The sequence below is a fragment of the Oryctolagus cuniculus genome, chromosome 9 (assembly GCF_051225735.1).
Source record: "Oryctolagus cuniculus isolate XC-2025 breed Fujian yellow rabbit chromosome 9, ASM5122573v1, whole genome shotgun sequence".
Taxonomy (NCBI): Eukaryota; Metazoa; Chordata; class Mammalia; order Lagomorpha; family Leporidae; genus Oryctolagus; species Oryctolagus cuniculus.
The window spans coordinates 90,781,911-90,796,443 of NC_142875.1; the positions used below are offsets into that span (position 1 = coordinate 90,781,911).

Below are 14,533 nucleotides of genomic sequence, written 5' to 3' on the forward strand. Positions count from 1 at the left end.
TCCTGGCTTTGGGTCGGTGCAGTGTGCTGGCCACAGTGCGCTGGCCACAGCGCGCTGGCCGTAGTAGCCATTTGGTGGGGTGAACCAACGGAAAAGGAAGACCTTTCTCTCTGTGTCTCTCTCTCTCTCTCACTGTCTAACTCTGCCTGTCAAAAACAAAACAAAACAAAAAAACAAAACAAGAAGCCACTGGGGGGCCGGTACTGTGGTGTATGTAGCGGGTAAAGCTGCCACCTGCAGTGCTGGCATCCTGTATGGGTGCTGGTTTGTGTCCCAGCTGCTCCACTTCCAATCCAGCTCTCTGCTATGGCCTGGGAAAGCAGTGGAGGATGGCCCAAATCCTTGGGCCCCTGTACCCACATGGGAGACCTGGAAGAAGCTCCTGGCTCCTGGCTTCGGATTGGCACAGCTCTGGCCATTGCGGTCAATTGGGGAGTGAACCAGCAGATGGAAGACCTCGCTCTTTGTCTCTCTCTCTCTGTCTCTCCTTTCAAATAAATAAATAAATCTTAAAAGAAGAAGAAGAAGAAGCCACTGGGAACTTTCTTCTTATCTCTTTCACAAGCTGCCCCTCGCAGCTTACCTGTTTTGCCAGCAGATTTGCAAGGAGTCTGGGGGAGGTCGAGCTTGGGTTCCTGCACCAGTGGTCTCAACACATAGGGAGGAAATGGGAGAGGGTACCATTTTGTGAGTTTTATTGCCCTTTAGAAAGGTCTCTCTCTCTCTCCCTCTTTCTCTGTAACTCTGACTTTCTAATAAATAAATAAATCTTTTTTAAGAAATTTACTATACGGTAAAAGAATTAAGTGAAGACCAAGTTTAGAGAAAGTTGCTGTCGCCTCGCAGCTGCCAGGGGAACTGATGCTGCGTGCTGTGGCGTCGGGGGCCGGGGCACAGGTTTTTCCAGGATTGGCAGCAAGTGGAGGCCGTCTGGGCAGCGGAGCCAACACCAGCACGGCCACCAGTGTGGAGTCCACTGGGGGACTTTCCTCAGCTCAGCAGCCCAGGGCCTCCTCTGCCTCCGTCTCCTGTGATCTCACCCTGTCCTCTCGATAAGGAGTGGCTCCCAGGTTCTCCTTTAAAGCCCACCGCTGTCTTGTAGGTTCTGTTGCCATTTTGAGCCTGGTCATTTGGGATTTAAATCATTGAAGTGACGTGAGGGCTTGACTAGAATGGATATGGTTTTGAGTTGCAGCCTTATCAGTCAAGGTGGCTAACTTTATAAAGAGAAAAAATATGTCTAGCCCATGGTTTGGGAGGTTCAGGTGGCCCCGTTGTTGGGCATCTGGTGAGCATGTGTGAAGGGAAGACCACATGGTGAGCCAAGAAGCAGAGCAAGCAGCTGGGCCTGACCGAGGCTTTTATAGCAGCCCACTGGTTACCTCTGAGGACACGCCTCCAGTGGCCCAAGGACCACCCCCTACTAGGCCTACCTCTCAAACACCATCATTGGCTTAAGTTTCCATCAACTTCAAAAAAAATGTTTATTTGAAAGGCAGAGTTACAGAGGCAGAGGCACAGAGAGAGAGAAGTCTTCCATCTGCTGGTTCACTCCCCAGATGGCCACAACAGCCGGAGCTGGGCCAATCCAAAGCCAGGAACCAAGAGCTTCTTCCAGGTCTCCCATGCGGGTGCAGGGGCCCAAGGACTTGGGCCATTCTTCTACTGCTTTCCCAGGCCATAACAGAGAGCTGGATCAGAAGTAGAGCAGCCGGGTCTTGAATCGGTGCCCATAAGGAATGCTGGTACTGCAGGTGGCAGCTTTACGCACTATGCCAGAGTGCCAGCCCAGGTACCATCAACTTTTAACTTTGGGAGTTAGACTCCTGTATGAGTTGGAGAACCACATGGCCTTCAAACCACAGCATCTGTTTCTATTTCAGGATATTTTTACTGTCAGCGTTGGAAACCTGCCTCCTAAGGCTAAGGTCCTTATCAAGATTACCTACATCACAGAACTCAGCCTCCAGGGCCCTGTTGCTGTGTTCTTCATGCCAGCCACTGTAGCTCCCTGGCAACAGGACAAGGCTTTGAATGAAAACCTTCAGGTTTGTATGCTTAAGATTGGATTTGAGGATGCATGTGGGGAGGATTTATGCATGGGGAAGGAAAATTTTTCTGACATTTGTGTGTTTAGATGTATGCCCTCTCTGTGAAATGAATTGAAATGAAGACAAATATACTCAATGGGCACAATGTTATTTTACTATTAGTCACTCAGAGAAGTTTTGTGTCTGTATTGCATGCTCAGTCCTGAAGAATCTGGATAAGCATAGAGAATGCAAATAAGCCAAAAGAGGAGAATTAAAATCACCCTTAATTCTATCACCCAGAGAAAGCTATGATCAGTGTTTTGATATATATATCCTTCTAGACTTCTTTGTATGTATTTAAATAAATCATGTGTGCATCTGTGTGTGTGAATATATGCACACAGAGAGACATGTGTGTGGTTAAAATCTCTGTCAACATGGCCGTATGTGATTCCTGTTTTGGAAGTTACTATTATTCCAAGTGTTTCAGGACTTGGAAGAGAAACCACCTGTCTCATTGCTGCCGTCAGCTGTGGCCCAGCTGAGATTATCTCCAGTTCAGAGTTCCACTGTTAACTTTAAACAGTTACTTAAACACACATATTTCTCTTTAAACAGGATACAGTAGCGAAGGTTTGTGTAAAGGAAATAGGAAAGCAGCAAAGGTAAGTACCTAAAATATAAAGCCTGCCAATCATTCAATGGACATTCATTTTATGGCTTAAATTTTCATTTAAAATTATTTGAAACAACTTGGCAGAACTCTAAGGTATCTAAAATAACCTCTTCATTTTTGGTAGCTTCTCTTTGACTATGTCGATTGAGATGCCATACGTGATCAAGTCCATTTCCAGTGACACACACAAACTGAAACAAAAGGTTAGTGAATGCTTGATTTCTTTCTTTTTTAAAAAAAATTGTTTATTGAATGGCAAACCTAGATACAGCCATAGACTTAGACATAAAAGGAGATGGAGAGAGCTCCCATTCCCCAAATTCCAAATGCCCACAACAGTCTGGGCTGGACCAGGCTGAATCCTATGTGGGTGGCAGGGATCCAAGTACTTGAGCCATCATCTACTGCTTCCCAGAGTGTACATTAGCAGGAAACTGGATTGGAAGCAGAACAGAGACTCAAACCCAGGTACTCTGATATGCGGAGCAGGTGTCCCAACTGGCATCTCCATCACTGAGCCAAAAGTATGCTCCTTGGATTTCTTTCCAAATTAGTCAATTTTTTAAATTTCTAATGTATTTATTTTAGAGGCAGAGAGATAAAGAGCTTCCATTCTCTGAATGGAGAGGAGCCCTCTCTGTCTGTCTCTTTGCCCCTCAAATAAAAATGTTCTTAAAGATATGAGTTTATTTTGGTGCACAACAAGAGGCAGCAGAAGATGGCCCAAACACTTGGGTTCCTGCCGTCCACATGGGAGACCTGGATGGAGTTCCTGGCTCCTGGTTTCAGCCTGGCTCAGCCCTGGCTGCTATGGGCATTTGGGGGTGAACCAGCAGATGGAAGATACCTGTGTGTGTGTGTGTGTCTGTGTGTGTGTCTGTGTATGTGAAGTAACGTGAAAATAAGTAAATACAATTTTAAGTTATTATGATTATATAAACAGTATTTACCATTGAACCAAGAAATACATTATGATGTCATTGTTTTGTAAAAGTTGGCTTTTCCATTTGCTTGGTGTTTTAGGAGTTTCTTCTCCTTGCCCTAACACGTTGGTTCGAACCTCTCTCCATACTGTTTTTCGCACTGCCCATGCCTCAGACAGCCCATTTCCTCTGTCTCCCCAAGCTCCCCTTCCAGCTCCCTCTGCAGCCTGGCTGGGTGCCGGCTAGGCCTCCCTTTTCCATCTTTTTCTCCTTTTTCTTGTTTCTTCCTTCAGCTTGGCAGAGCACAGCCCCCATGCACTTCCTGAGCAGGAGAGTGGGGGGTGGGGTAGAGTGTGGAAAAACCTTTATTCTGGGTGCTGCTCTTGGCCCTCCGGTAAGATGTGACTTTCTGGGCTGGGATTCAACTTCTCCCAGAATATTGACATAGTTTCCAAGGTTACTTTTGAGAAACTCAGTGGTATTCTTATCCCCTGTTCTTTGTATGTGGTCTGTTTAGCTGTGTGGGTTATTTTTACAGATTTATTTATTTATTTTAAAGTCAGAGTTACAGAGAGGAGAGACAGAGAGGGAGAGGTCTTCCATCTGATGGTTCACTCCCCAATTGGCCACAACGGCTGGAGCTGCACCGATCTGAAGCCAGGAACCAGGAGCTTCTTTCCCAGTCTCCCACATGGGTGCAGGGGCCCAAGGAGTTGGGCCATCTTGTACTGCTTTCCCAGGCCATAGCAGAGAGCTGGATCAGAAGAGGAGCAGCTGGAACTCGAACTGGCGCCCATATGGGATGCTAGCGCTTCAGGCCAGGGCATTAACCTGCTGCACCACAACGCCAGCCCCTAACTGTGTATTTTTTTTTTTTTTTTTAGATTTATTTATTTATTTGATAGAGTTACAGACAGGCAGAGACAGAGAGAGAAAGAGAGGTCTTCCATCCACTGGTTCACTCCCCAGATGGCCACAGTGGCTGGAGCTGCACCGATCCAAAGCCAGGAGCCAAGAACTTCTTCTGGGTCTCCCATGTGGGTGCAGGGGACTTGGGCCATCTTCTTACTGCTCTCCCAGGCCATAACAAAGAGCTGGATCAGAAGTGGAGCTGCCGGGACTCAAACTGGCGGCCATATGGGATGCCGGCGTTGCAGACCAGGGATTTAACCCACTGTGCTACAGTGCTGGCCCCTGTTTCACTGTGTTTTTTAAGATTCTGCAAGATTTTTGGATCTTCTGTTTATCCCTGGGGTTCTGAAATTTCCTAACAACGTGATAGTCATTCGTTGTATATAACTCATGGCCTTTAGTTCTGGGAAACTCTCATTTTTTTAAAATGAGTTGTTCCTTTCTCTTCTTCCCTACTGCTACCCCTTCCAATCAGGTGGGCCCGGGGAAGGATCCGCTTGCTCTCTGGAGTTTTCTGTCTTATTGCCCACTTCATTCTCTTTTGGTTCTACTTTCTGGGTTATTTTGTTGTTCAAATTTAAATTCCCACCTTTCTACTAAACGTTCTAATTTGGTTCTCACGCACTTTATTTCTAAGGGCTCTTTCCTGTTCTGTGAGTATTCCTTTTTTCTACAGCATCTTTGTGTGTCTCATGCGGGAACTCTCCTCTTTGACGTTCCCCGGAAAACATTCCCTATGTTGTACTTCCTCTTTGGGGGTTCCTTTTTCTCCTTCTGGGTCTCTGTTTGTCTCCAGTTTTCATGTTAGAGGTTTTTCCTTAAGTGCCTGAGTGACCCTCCCTGTGTCCGTGGTTAGGGCTGAGATGAGAAGCTCCGGGCGTTCAGAAAGCCTGACTGGGGAGGGCAGCTCGGTGGCTCGTGTTTTAGGACGCCAGCTCGCTTTCATGCCCCTGAAGAAGCAGCCCTGTTCTTCTCTGTGCCACTGTGCCAGCCTTCCTAGTCTGGGTACTATTTGGTTGAGTTTTGTCTTCTTCTTTTAAGATTTCTTTATTTATTTGAAAGGCAGAGTGACAGAGAGAGAGAGTCGGAGAACTCGCATCTACCGGTTCACTCCCCAGATGGCCACAACTGCCAGGGCTGAGCTGGGCTGGGCTGAAGCCAGGCTGCATCTCCCACATGAGTGCAGGGGCCCAGGTACTTGGGCCATCTTTACCTGCTTTCCCAGGCACATTAGCCAGCAGCTGGGTCAGAAGCAGAGCAGCCGGGACCAGAACCAGCATTTGGATACAGGATGCCAGTGTCACAAGAGGCGGCTTAACCTGCTGCGCCACAATGCCAGCCCCTGGTTGACTGGATCTGAGTCAAGAGTCTTCCATCTCCTTAGTGAGAAAACAGGAGAAAAATGGCACTAGCTGCTTGGCTGCTCGGTGGGGAGGAGCCTGGGGCCTGCAGCTGAGCACGTAGTCTCTTGACTATTGAGCCTTCCTGCCCGGATGGCTGAGGAGTAATGAGACCACAGCTCTGAGCTGTCCCCTCTGTAGGTACTTGGGCAGTAGCTTCCTCCACGTTGGCCAAATCACTTACCACACCTCCATCAACTTTCCATCTTCCTAAGATGTGTTGATGTCTCTCATCTGCTATCATTTTGGTTCCTGCTCTCAGTGTCTTTTATGAGTTAAACCCTTTTATTGCTTCCTTGTCCCTGTATGGAAACTTAGCACTTTGCTAGGGATTATAGATAAGCACATGTCCTTAATCCATCCTGGGTGAGATGACCACTGTCTCAGTTAGATTTTGCTGCATAACAAACAAATCTTGGGGCTTCAAACAGTAAGCACTTGTTATTCTCACAAGTCTGTGGTTTGGGGGAGGGGAGCAGTTCTGGGCTTGGCTGGAACAAGATGGTCTAACAAGGCCTCACCAGCGCCTGGCAGGTGGACTCAAGGTGGTTTGTTCAGTGGTAGGACAGCCCTCTCTCGCATTGAGAGAGGGCCAGTGGCATTCCACAAAGACTTTGTTGTGTTGTTGAAGCTCAGAATTTCCCCACAAATGGAATTTTATTGAAGGCTCTAGTTTATTCCCTCCCAAAAGACCAAATGAAGTGAACAGTAACCTTAAGATTTCATTGTCTTCTTGACAAAAGAGAAGATGGAGATTAGAACTAGATCCTTGGTCTTTTCTTCCCTCCTCCTAGTTCAAACTGTTTACATCTCTTAATAGCCAACGTTCTCTTGGGTCTTCAGTTGGGCTCCACACACTCAAGAGTCAGCCCAGTCTTCTTGTAGTTTGAACCTTTTCCTGAAAACGCAGCTTAGTCTGTCCATCCCGGCCACTCTGCTCCCCATCACATCACTGCTTTCCCTGGGCATCCAGAGTCTTTGCCCTTCTACTTGTCACTGTGTGGAGCTGGTGTTTGCCAGACTTCTTGCAGAAGCTCTGTTGGATTTTAGGGATGTTCACCACATTTGCAGAGCACAATTGGTAGGGAAAGCCCACAGACACTTTTTAAGTCCCTGCTTACATCACATCTGCCAGTATGCCATTGGGCAAAGCAATTCACACAACCAACGCTATTAGGCAGTTCAAGATCAGGGAACTAAGGGCTGGTGCTGTTGCACAGTGGGTTAAGCTGCTGCCTGTGCCACTGGCATCCCATATGGGCTCTGGTTGGTGTCCTAGCTGCTCCACTTCTGACCCAACTCCCTGCTAACGCATCTGGGAAAGTAGCAGAAGATGGCCCAAGTGCTTAAGCCCCTTCCCCGATGTGGGAGACCTGGAAGAGACTCCAGACTCCTGGCTTCAGCCTGACCTAGCTCTAGCTGCTCTGGCCATTTGGAGAGTGAACCAGCAGATGGAAGATTCTCTTTCTCTCTCTCTCTCTTTCTTTCTCTCCTGTCACTGTGTGTGTGTGTGTGTGTGTGTGTCCCTTTCTCTCTGTAACTCTGCCTTTCAAGTAAATAAATAGATAAATAAAAAGAGCAGGGAAATTGGCACCAACTCTTGATAAGAGGGGCTCCAAGATCACAGAGGCGTGGGATTACAGGAAGGGAAAGAGCTTGCGGCCATTTATGATCTGCGTATTGTCTTCGTTGCTTTGACACTTATGTACATTTTCAAAAGCTGCCTTACATTTGTGAAAATATGATCTACAAATAAGAGTTAACTCTAAGATTTCTATTGACTGTTCTATGCTACTCGTCTAGGTTCTGGTTATCTGGTGTGCTTTCTGCCACACCCAAGTAAATCTAACTGAATACACAGCCTATAACCTTTGAATCCGGAGTTGAGACTATCTGAAACTTACCTAAATGTGACTGTGTAAATCAACCCTGAGATTCCAGGGGGAATTGATGATACTGCTCATATGCCTAAAAATCTACATTTCATACACTTGGGATGTATTCCTACATCATTGCCTTTTAGTAGAGTTATGTAAATCCAACAAGGGTTTCCTCCTTGCTGGGTAAGTGCAAATGGGTAACATGATGTAACCCCGTTGCTCACCTTGTCGGCTGGCTGTTTGCTTTGCAGAGCACAGACTGCAAGGCTGTGATCAGCACTGTGGAAGGCAGCTCCTTAGACAGCAATGGATTCTCTCTTCACGTCAGTCTGAGTGACGCGTACCTGCCAAGAATGTGGGTTGAAAAACATCCAGAAAAAGAAAGCGAGGTACAGTCCTTCTTACTTAGAATTAAGCAAAATGATTGGAATAAAATACTTTGGAATAAGTGGGTTATTTCACTTTGGAAATTACTGACTGGAAATGAGTGCGTCCTGTTGGGCCCAGCGGAGTGAGAGGCTGGCGTGAAGCTTGAGAACAGGAGTGTCCGAGCCAGCACCCAGCGCTGCGGCCCTGCGCAAGGGCTTGAGCGTTTGGTGCTTCAGCGTCCTCAGCTCTCAGGACACAGGCTAATCTGAATATCAGCACTGGGAAAACAAGTAAAGAATGAGGTATGATCATCTGAGATGGCTGTCACAATGAACTGCTTCTTATGTTAAAATAAAAATGGAAACACTCTTCATTCGAACTCCTAGTAGGCTATCGTGTTGTTGGATACACCTTACTCCGTTTAGTTTTATAGTATGAGTTGACCTTCCTAGAGAGTTTTTGAATTTTACTTACTCCATTTATGCCAAATCCCTGCAGATTTTAGCTACATGTACAACTCACTTTGTACCCCAGGATGATGCCTGGAACATTAGTTGTATATAAACTCAACACAGCTGAGTGTGGTGTTTAAGGAGTGTGGAAACGCATGGGCCCTCTCTGGTATTGGGGATGAGCACTTGGGATTTGCTTGCCAGCTGTTCCCACTGCAGGTAGCACGTTCCCATCACAGCGTGAAATCTCGCGAGCCCACAGGGCTTCTCACAAGGCGCCTCTCTTGGCTCTGTTACAGGTCCACCCTTTAGTAGTGGAGGGTGTGGGGGTGGGGCTGGAACTCTGTGATCTGCTGATACAGAAGGTGATGCCGTTCTAAACTCACCAGGGCAGGGGGAGTGGTGAGAAGCTCCCATGCGGTGCCTTTCCCTCCTTGCAGGCTTGCATGCTTGTCTTTCAACCCCATCTCACTGCCACCCTCCCAGAGCTGGCTGTCAAGAGTGAAGTGATCATTTGTCTTGACTGCTCCAATTCCATGGAGGGTGTGACGTTCAGGCAAGCCAAACAGATCGCCTTGCATGCACTGTCCCTGGTGGGCGAGAAGCAGAAAGTAAACGTTGTCCAGTTCGGCACAGGTGAGTGCACCTGGGCCCCACCCCTCGTGTGTCTCCTCCTTAATGTGAATGCACCTGTTAGAGGAGTGAGAGCCTGGCATGAGGCTTGAGAGCAGGGATGCTGGAGCCAGCGCCCAGCCCTGCCACTCACAAGCTCTGTGTGTTGCCATGGGCAAGTGCTTGAGTTTTTGGTGCCTCAGTTTCCTGATCTGTAATCTGAGGGTAAGAGCCCCTGCTTTGTGGTATTGGCATGTGCATCGAGCTGATGTATGTAAAGGGTTTAAAACAGGATCTGTTCCAGAGTAGGTGAGGATGAATATTCTTAGTATTATGACCGACTGGACCAAAGGCAAGACCCTTGGTGTGACAGGCAAGGATAAAGATGGAACATTTGCAATCAGCGCAGTCATAGGAGGTCTATAAGGTATGGTTCCAGGCAGCATCAGGTCACTGTGAGGAGGAAGGTGACGCTGTCCTCAGTGAGGGCCCAGAAACACCTCCTCCAGTCGCGGGGGACGCTTCAGGAATGAGAGAAGGGGCATAGAGAAGAGCGCATGACTCTTGTCCTCATGATTCTCCTCTTCCGTGCCAACCAGCAGATGGCCCAGAGCCTTCATGGTGCAGCTATGGACAAAAGTCGGGTAGACGTGGGCAGTGCCAAGGGCATGCCTGGAGCCTGGGCCCTTCAAAGGCGAGCTGCCCCTGCCATTGCCACACCCCATGCTTTGCACAAATGATCTGCAGAGCAATGAATCAACCACGTGACCGGATTTGACTCAGAACATTTTACATAGTGAAGTGCAGACATGGAATGCTCTAGAAGGTACTTAGAAGTGTACTACACTGTATTTTCTGTACATTAAAATAATCAAACATGGTTTTCTGAAAAGGAAGGTATACACATAAATAGCATTTTCTTTATGATAGCAGCAGAGGTATCAAGTAGCATTCTTGTTTGTTTGTGGTTAATCAAGTGAATATTTCATGGGAACATCTCGTGCTCCTCTTACTACACAGGTTACAAGGAGTTATTTTCATATCCTAAACACATCGCAAGCAATAATGCGCCAACGGAGTTCATTTTGGTGAGTGACAACGTTTTCTCTATCTTCTGAGTCTTTCCTTACGAAGCCTCAGAGATCCTGTGTAGGACCCATCCCCTCTGAGGGCTTCTACGTCGGCAGGTTCTTTATTTTATTAATAAACATCATGTGAAGTTGTTAAAGAAAAATTGGAAAGTAAAAAGAGTAGAGAGAAGAGTCATCCACGGTCCCACCACCAAATGCAACTGGCATTACAGTTCAGGACAATATCCTTAAAACATCTTTTTTTTTTATTTGAAAGGGGGAAAGAGAGAGAGAGAGAGATTCAGTCTGCTGTTCACTCCCAAGGTGGCCACAGTGGTTGGAACTGGTCCAGGCCAAATCTAGGAACCTGGAACTCCATCCAGGTCTCCTACATGTGTGGCATGGGCCCAGGTACTTGGTCCATCCTCCACTGCTTTCTCAGGTGCATTAGTAGGGAGCTGGACCAGAAGTGGAGCAGGCAGGACTCACAATGGCTCCCATATAGGAAGCCAGAATCACAGGCACCATAGCATTGGCCCCTTGAACAGTTAACTCCTGTCTCCAAGTGGAGTAGCCTGAGACTGGCCTGGTGTCAGCAAAATCCCAGCTGGTGAACCCAGGGGTGCTTTGAGGGGACACTTCTCCCAGACATAAAGTAGTTCTTTGAAAACTATAACAAGCAGGGGTCGGTGCTGTGGGTAACAGGTAAAGCCACCATCTGTGGTGCCATCATCCCACGCGGGTGTTGGTTCAAGTCCCGCCTGCTCCACTTCTGATCTGGCTCTCTGCTATGGCCTGGGAAAGCAGTAGAAGATGGTCCAAGTCCTTGGGTCCCTGTTCCTGCATGGAAGACCCAGAGGAGGCTCCTCCTGGCTCCTGGCTTCAGATTGTCACAGCTCCAGCCGTTGCAGCCAATTGGGGAGTGAACCAGCGGATGGAAGACCTCTCTCTCTCTCTCTCTCTCTGCCTCTCCTCTCTATGTAACTTTGACTTTCAGATAAATAAATAAATCTTTAAAAAGAAAAAGAAAACTATAACAAGCAAGTAAGTGGCAAGTGATACTATTATAGCTATTGTGTGATATGAAATGAACTAAAGGGTGCAGCTGTTCCACAAATTCGGGACAGCAGTCTTTTCAGTGACGGCATATCTCTAAGCCCTCGTTAAGAGATGGGCTTGGCCAGCACTGCGGCTCACTTGGCTAATCCTCCACCTGCGGTACCGGCACCCTGGGTTCTAGTCCCGGTTGGGGTGCTGGTTCTGTCCCAGTTGCTCCTCTTCTAGTCCAGCTCTCTGCTGTGGCCCGGGAAGGCAGTGGATAATGGCCCAGGTGCTTGGGCCCTGCACCCCATGGGAGACCAGGAGAAGCACCTGGCTCCTGCCTTCAGATCAGTGCAGCAGGCCAGCTGTAGTGTCCATTTTGGGGGTGATCCAATGGAAAAGGAAAACCTTTGTCTCTGTCTCTCTCTGTCTAACTCTGCCTGTCCAAAAAAAAAAAAAAAAAAAAAAAAAAAAGAGAGAGAGAGAGAGAGATGGGGTTCAGGGAATGGTTCCAGTCGATGGTGAATTCACCCAAGAAGGAGTGAATAATCTTCTGCTTCATCTCCTCCAGTCTGCTACTCCTACCCTGGGCAACACGGACTTCTGGAAGACCCTCCGGTATTTGAGTTTGCTGTACCCTGCTCAGGGGTTACGGAACATTCTCCTTATATCAGATGGGCACCTCCAGAGCGAGAGCCTGACCTTGCAGCTTGTGAAGAGAAACGTGCACCACACCAGGCTGTTCACCTGCGGGGTTGGGTAAGTCTTGGCCATCCGGGCACACAGTGAAGACCACCTGAGCAGCGCCGCGGCTCACTAGGCTAATCCTCCGCCTTGCGGCGCCGGCACACCAGGTTCTAGTCCCGGTTGGGGTGCTGGTTCTGTCCCGGTTGCCCCTCTTCCAAGCCAGCTCTCTGCTGTGGCCAGGGAGTGCAGTGGAGGATGGCCCAAGTGCTTGGGCCCTGCACCCCATGGGAGACCAGAAGAAGTACCTGGCTCCTGCCATCGGATCAGCGCGGTGCGCCAGCCGCGGCGGCCATTGGAGGATGAACCAACGGCAAAGGAAGACCTTTCTCTCTGTCTCTCTCACTGTCCACTCTGCCTGTCAAAAAAAAAAAAAAAAAAAAAAAGACCACCTGAGAACGCAGCCTGTACAGGCTTTCTGAAAGCTTGGAAGTTGAGCAGCGTCACCCAGTGCTGAACAGCAGGGGGTGCTTGCTGAGAAACGCACCGTAGAGGGCGCCTGAGGGTGACTTACACATACCCAGGGCATGTAAGTCTTCATTCAGTGTTGCCTCTTGATGCACTCAAAAGTCGGTCTCAACATGAGATGTGCAAATGCAGGCCAAAACGTTTGTGGAAGGGGGCCGGCGTCATGGCATAGAGGCGTATGGATGCCGGTTCTTGTCCTGGCTGTTCCACTTCTGATCCAGCTTCCTGCTAGTGACCTAGGAAAAGAAGAGGAAGATGGCCCAAGTGTTTGGGACCCAGCCACCCTCATGGGAGAGCTGGATGAAGCTCCTGGCTCTTGGCTTCAGTCTGGTGCAGCCCTGGCTGTCGCAGCCATCTGGGGAGTGAACCAGTGGATGGCAGACCTCTCTCTCTGTCCCTCCCTCTCTCTCTCTAACTCTGACTTTCATATAAATAAAACAAACATTTAAAATAGTATTTTATAGTAAAATATGCTTTTTTAGTGCAAAAATTTTTGTGCACTTTTTTTATAGTTCACTTTCCATGAACTTTTTTTTCTTTTTTTTTGAAAGGTAGAGAGACAAACTCAGAGAGAGAGAAAGAAACAGAGAAATCTCTTAACTGCTGGTTCACTCCCCAAACACCACAATAGCTAGGGCTGGGCCATGCCAAAGCCAGGACCCAAAAATTCAATCCAGGTTTCCCACATGGGTGCCAGGGACCCATGAACTTGAGGCTGCCTGTCTCCTAGGGCCTGCATTAGCAGGAAGTTGGAGTCAGGGGCAGAGCCGGGATCCAGGTATTTTAATATGACATGTGGGCATCCCAGACACCAAATGCCTGCTCTCCATGAACTTTTTGAAGACCTCTCAAGTGAGGCTGCCACTAGTGTCACAGCCTATTGTCACACAGTAAACTTTTTTATATATAAGTAGAATACACTCTAAAATAATGATTAGGGGCTAGCGTTGTGGCACAGTGGGTTAAGCTGTCACCTGCAAAGCCAACATCCCATATGAGTACCAGTTGGAGTCCCGGCTGTTCCACTTCTGATCCAGCTCCCTGCTAATGCTCCTGGGAAAGCAGCAGAAAATGGCCCAAGTGCTTAGGTCCCTGCACCCATGTGCGAGACCCAGATGGAGTTCCAGGCTCCTGTCTTCAGCCTGGCCCAGCCCCAGCTGTTGCAACCATTTAGGGGGTGAACCAGGACATGAAAGATCTCTCTCTATCTGTCTCTTTTCCTCTCTTTCTCTATTTAACTCTGCCTTTTGAATAAATTAAAAATAAATATTTAAAAATAATAAAATGACTTAAAGAATAATATAGTGAATATATCATCCAGTGACATAGTTGTTTATGATCATTATCAAGTATTATGTCTTGCATAATACAGGTGTTATACTTTATGTGACCACCAGTACAGTTGGTGTGTTTACACCAGCATACTGCACACCTATGATGGCTGTGACATCACTAGGCGACAAGAATTTCTCCTCCCCACTATAATCTTACGGCTCCACAGTGCCCATGCAGTCCGTCTTGAGGAAAACCCCTTTATGCAGCGACATGACTGCTCCAGTAAGCAGAAGCCGCACAGTGTGGCGGGACGGAGGCCTGGGCTTAGGGCCTCAGAACTGGAGTAGGCCGCCCATCAGCTGTGGCCTTAGACCGTCTTAACCTCTCCTCTGCAAAATGAAGCCATTCGTGAAAATGGCTCCCGTATCAGATTATTCTCCTACGTAAGAATCCGAACGCCCAGCCTGTCCTGAGCAGCCAGGGCTGCCCACAGGCTGCTTTGCTCCGTCGCCTCCCTTCCCAGGCTGCCATGTGCATTTTCATCTTCCAGTCTGCAGTGTGCACAGCCTGTCTCCTGGGGAGGCTGCCACCTCACATGGCTGGCACTCCCCTCCCCCAGCTGCAGCTGCCTCTTTCAGATTGCCCTAAGGCAGACGGCGGACTGCAAGGCAAATTACA

The 14,533-nt window shown here is 48.1% G+C and overlaps 1 protein-coding gene across 6 annotated transcripts in view; it reads left to right on the forward strand.

The window, feature by feature from the left end:
- Positions 1-14,533, forward strand: part of PARP4 (poly(ADP-ribose) polymerase family member 4) — a 91,484-nt gene that overhangs the window by 53,209 nt on the left and 23,742 nt on the right. For all 6 annotated transcript variants that reach the window (XM_008259954.5, XM_089304344.1, XM_089304345.1 and 3 more), the window contains 7 exons: positions 1,884-2,048; positions 2,652-2,698; positions 2,834-2,912; positions 8,076-8,213; positions 9,086-9,281; positions 10,278-10,345; positions 11,940-12,127. In XM_008259954.5, the coding sequence (XP_008258176.4) occupies positions 1,884-2,048; positions 2,652-2,698; positions 2,834-2,912; positions 8,076-8,213; positions 9,086-9,281; positions 10,278-10,345; positions 11,940-12,127 (881 nt within the window). The remainder of the gene's footprint in view (positions 1-1,883; positions 2,049-2,651; positions 2,699-2,833; positions 2,913-8,075; positions 8,214-9,085; positions 9,282-10,277; positions 10,346-11,939; positions 12,128-14,533) is intronic.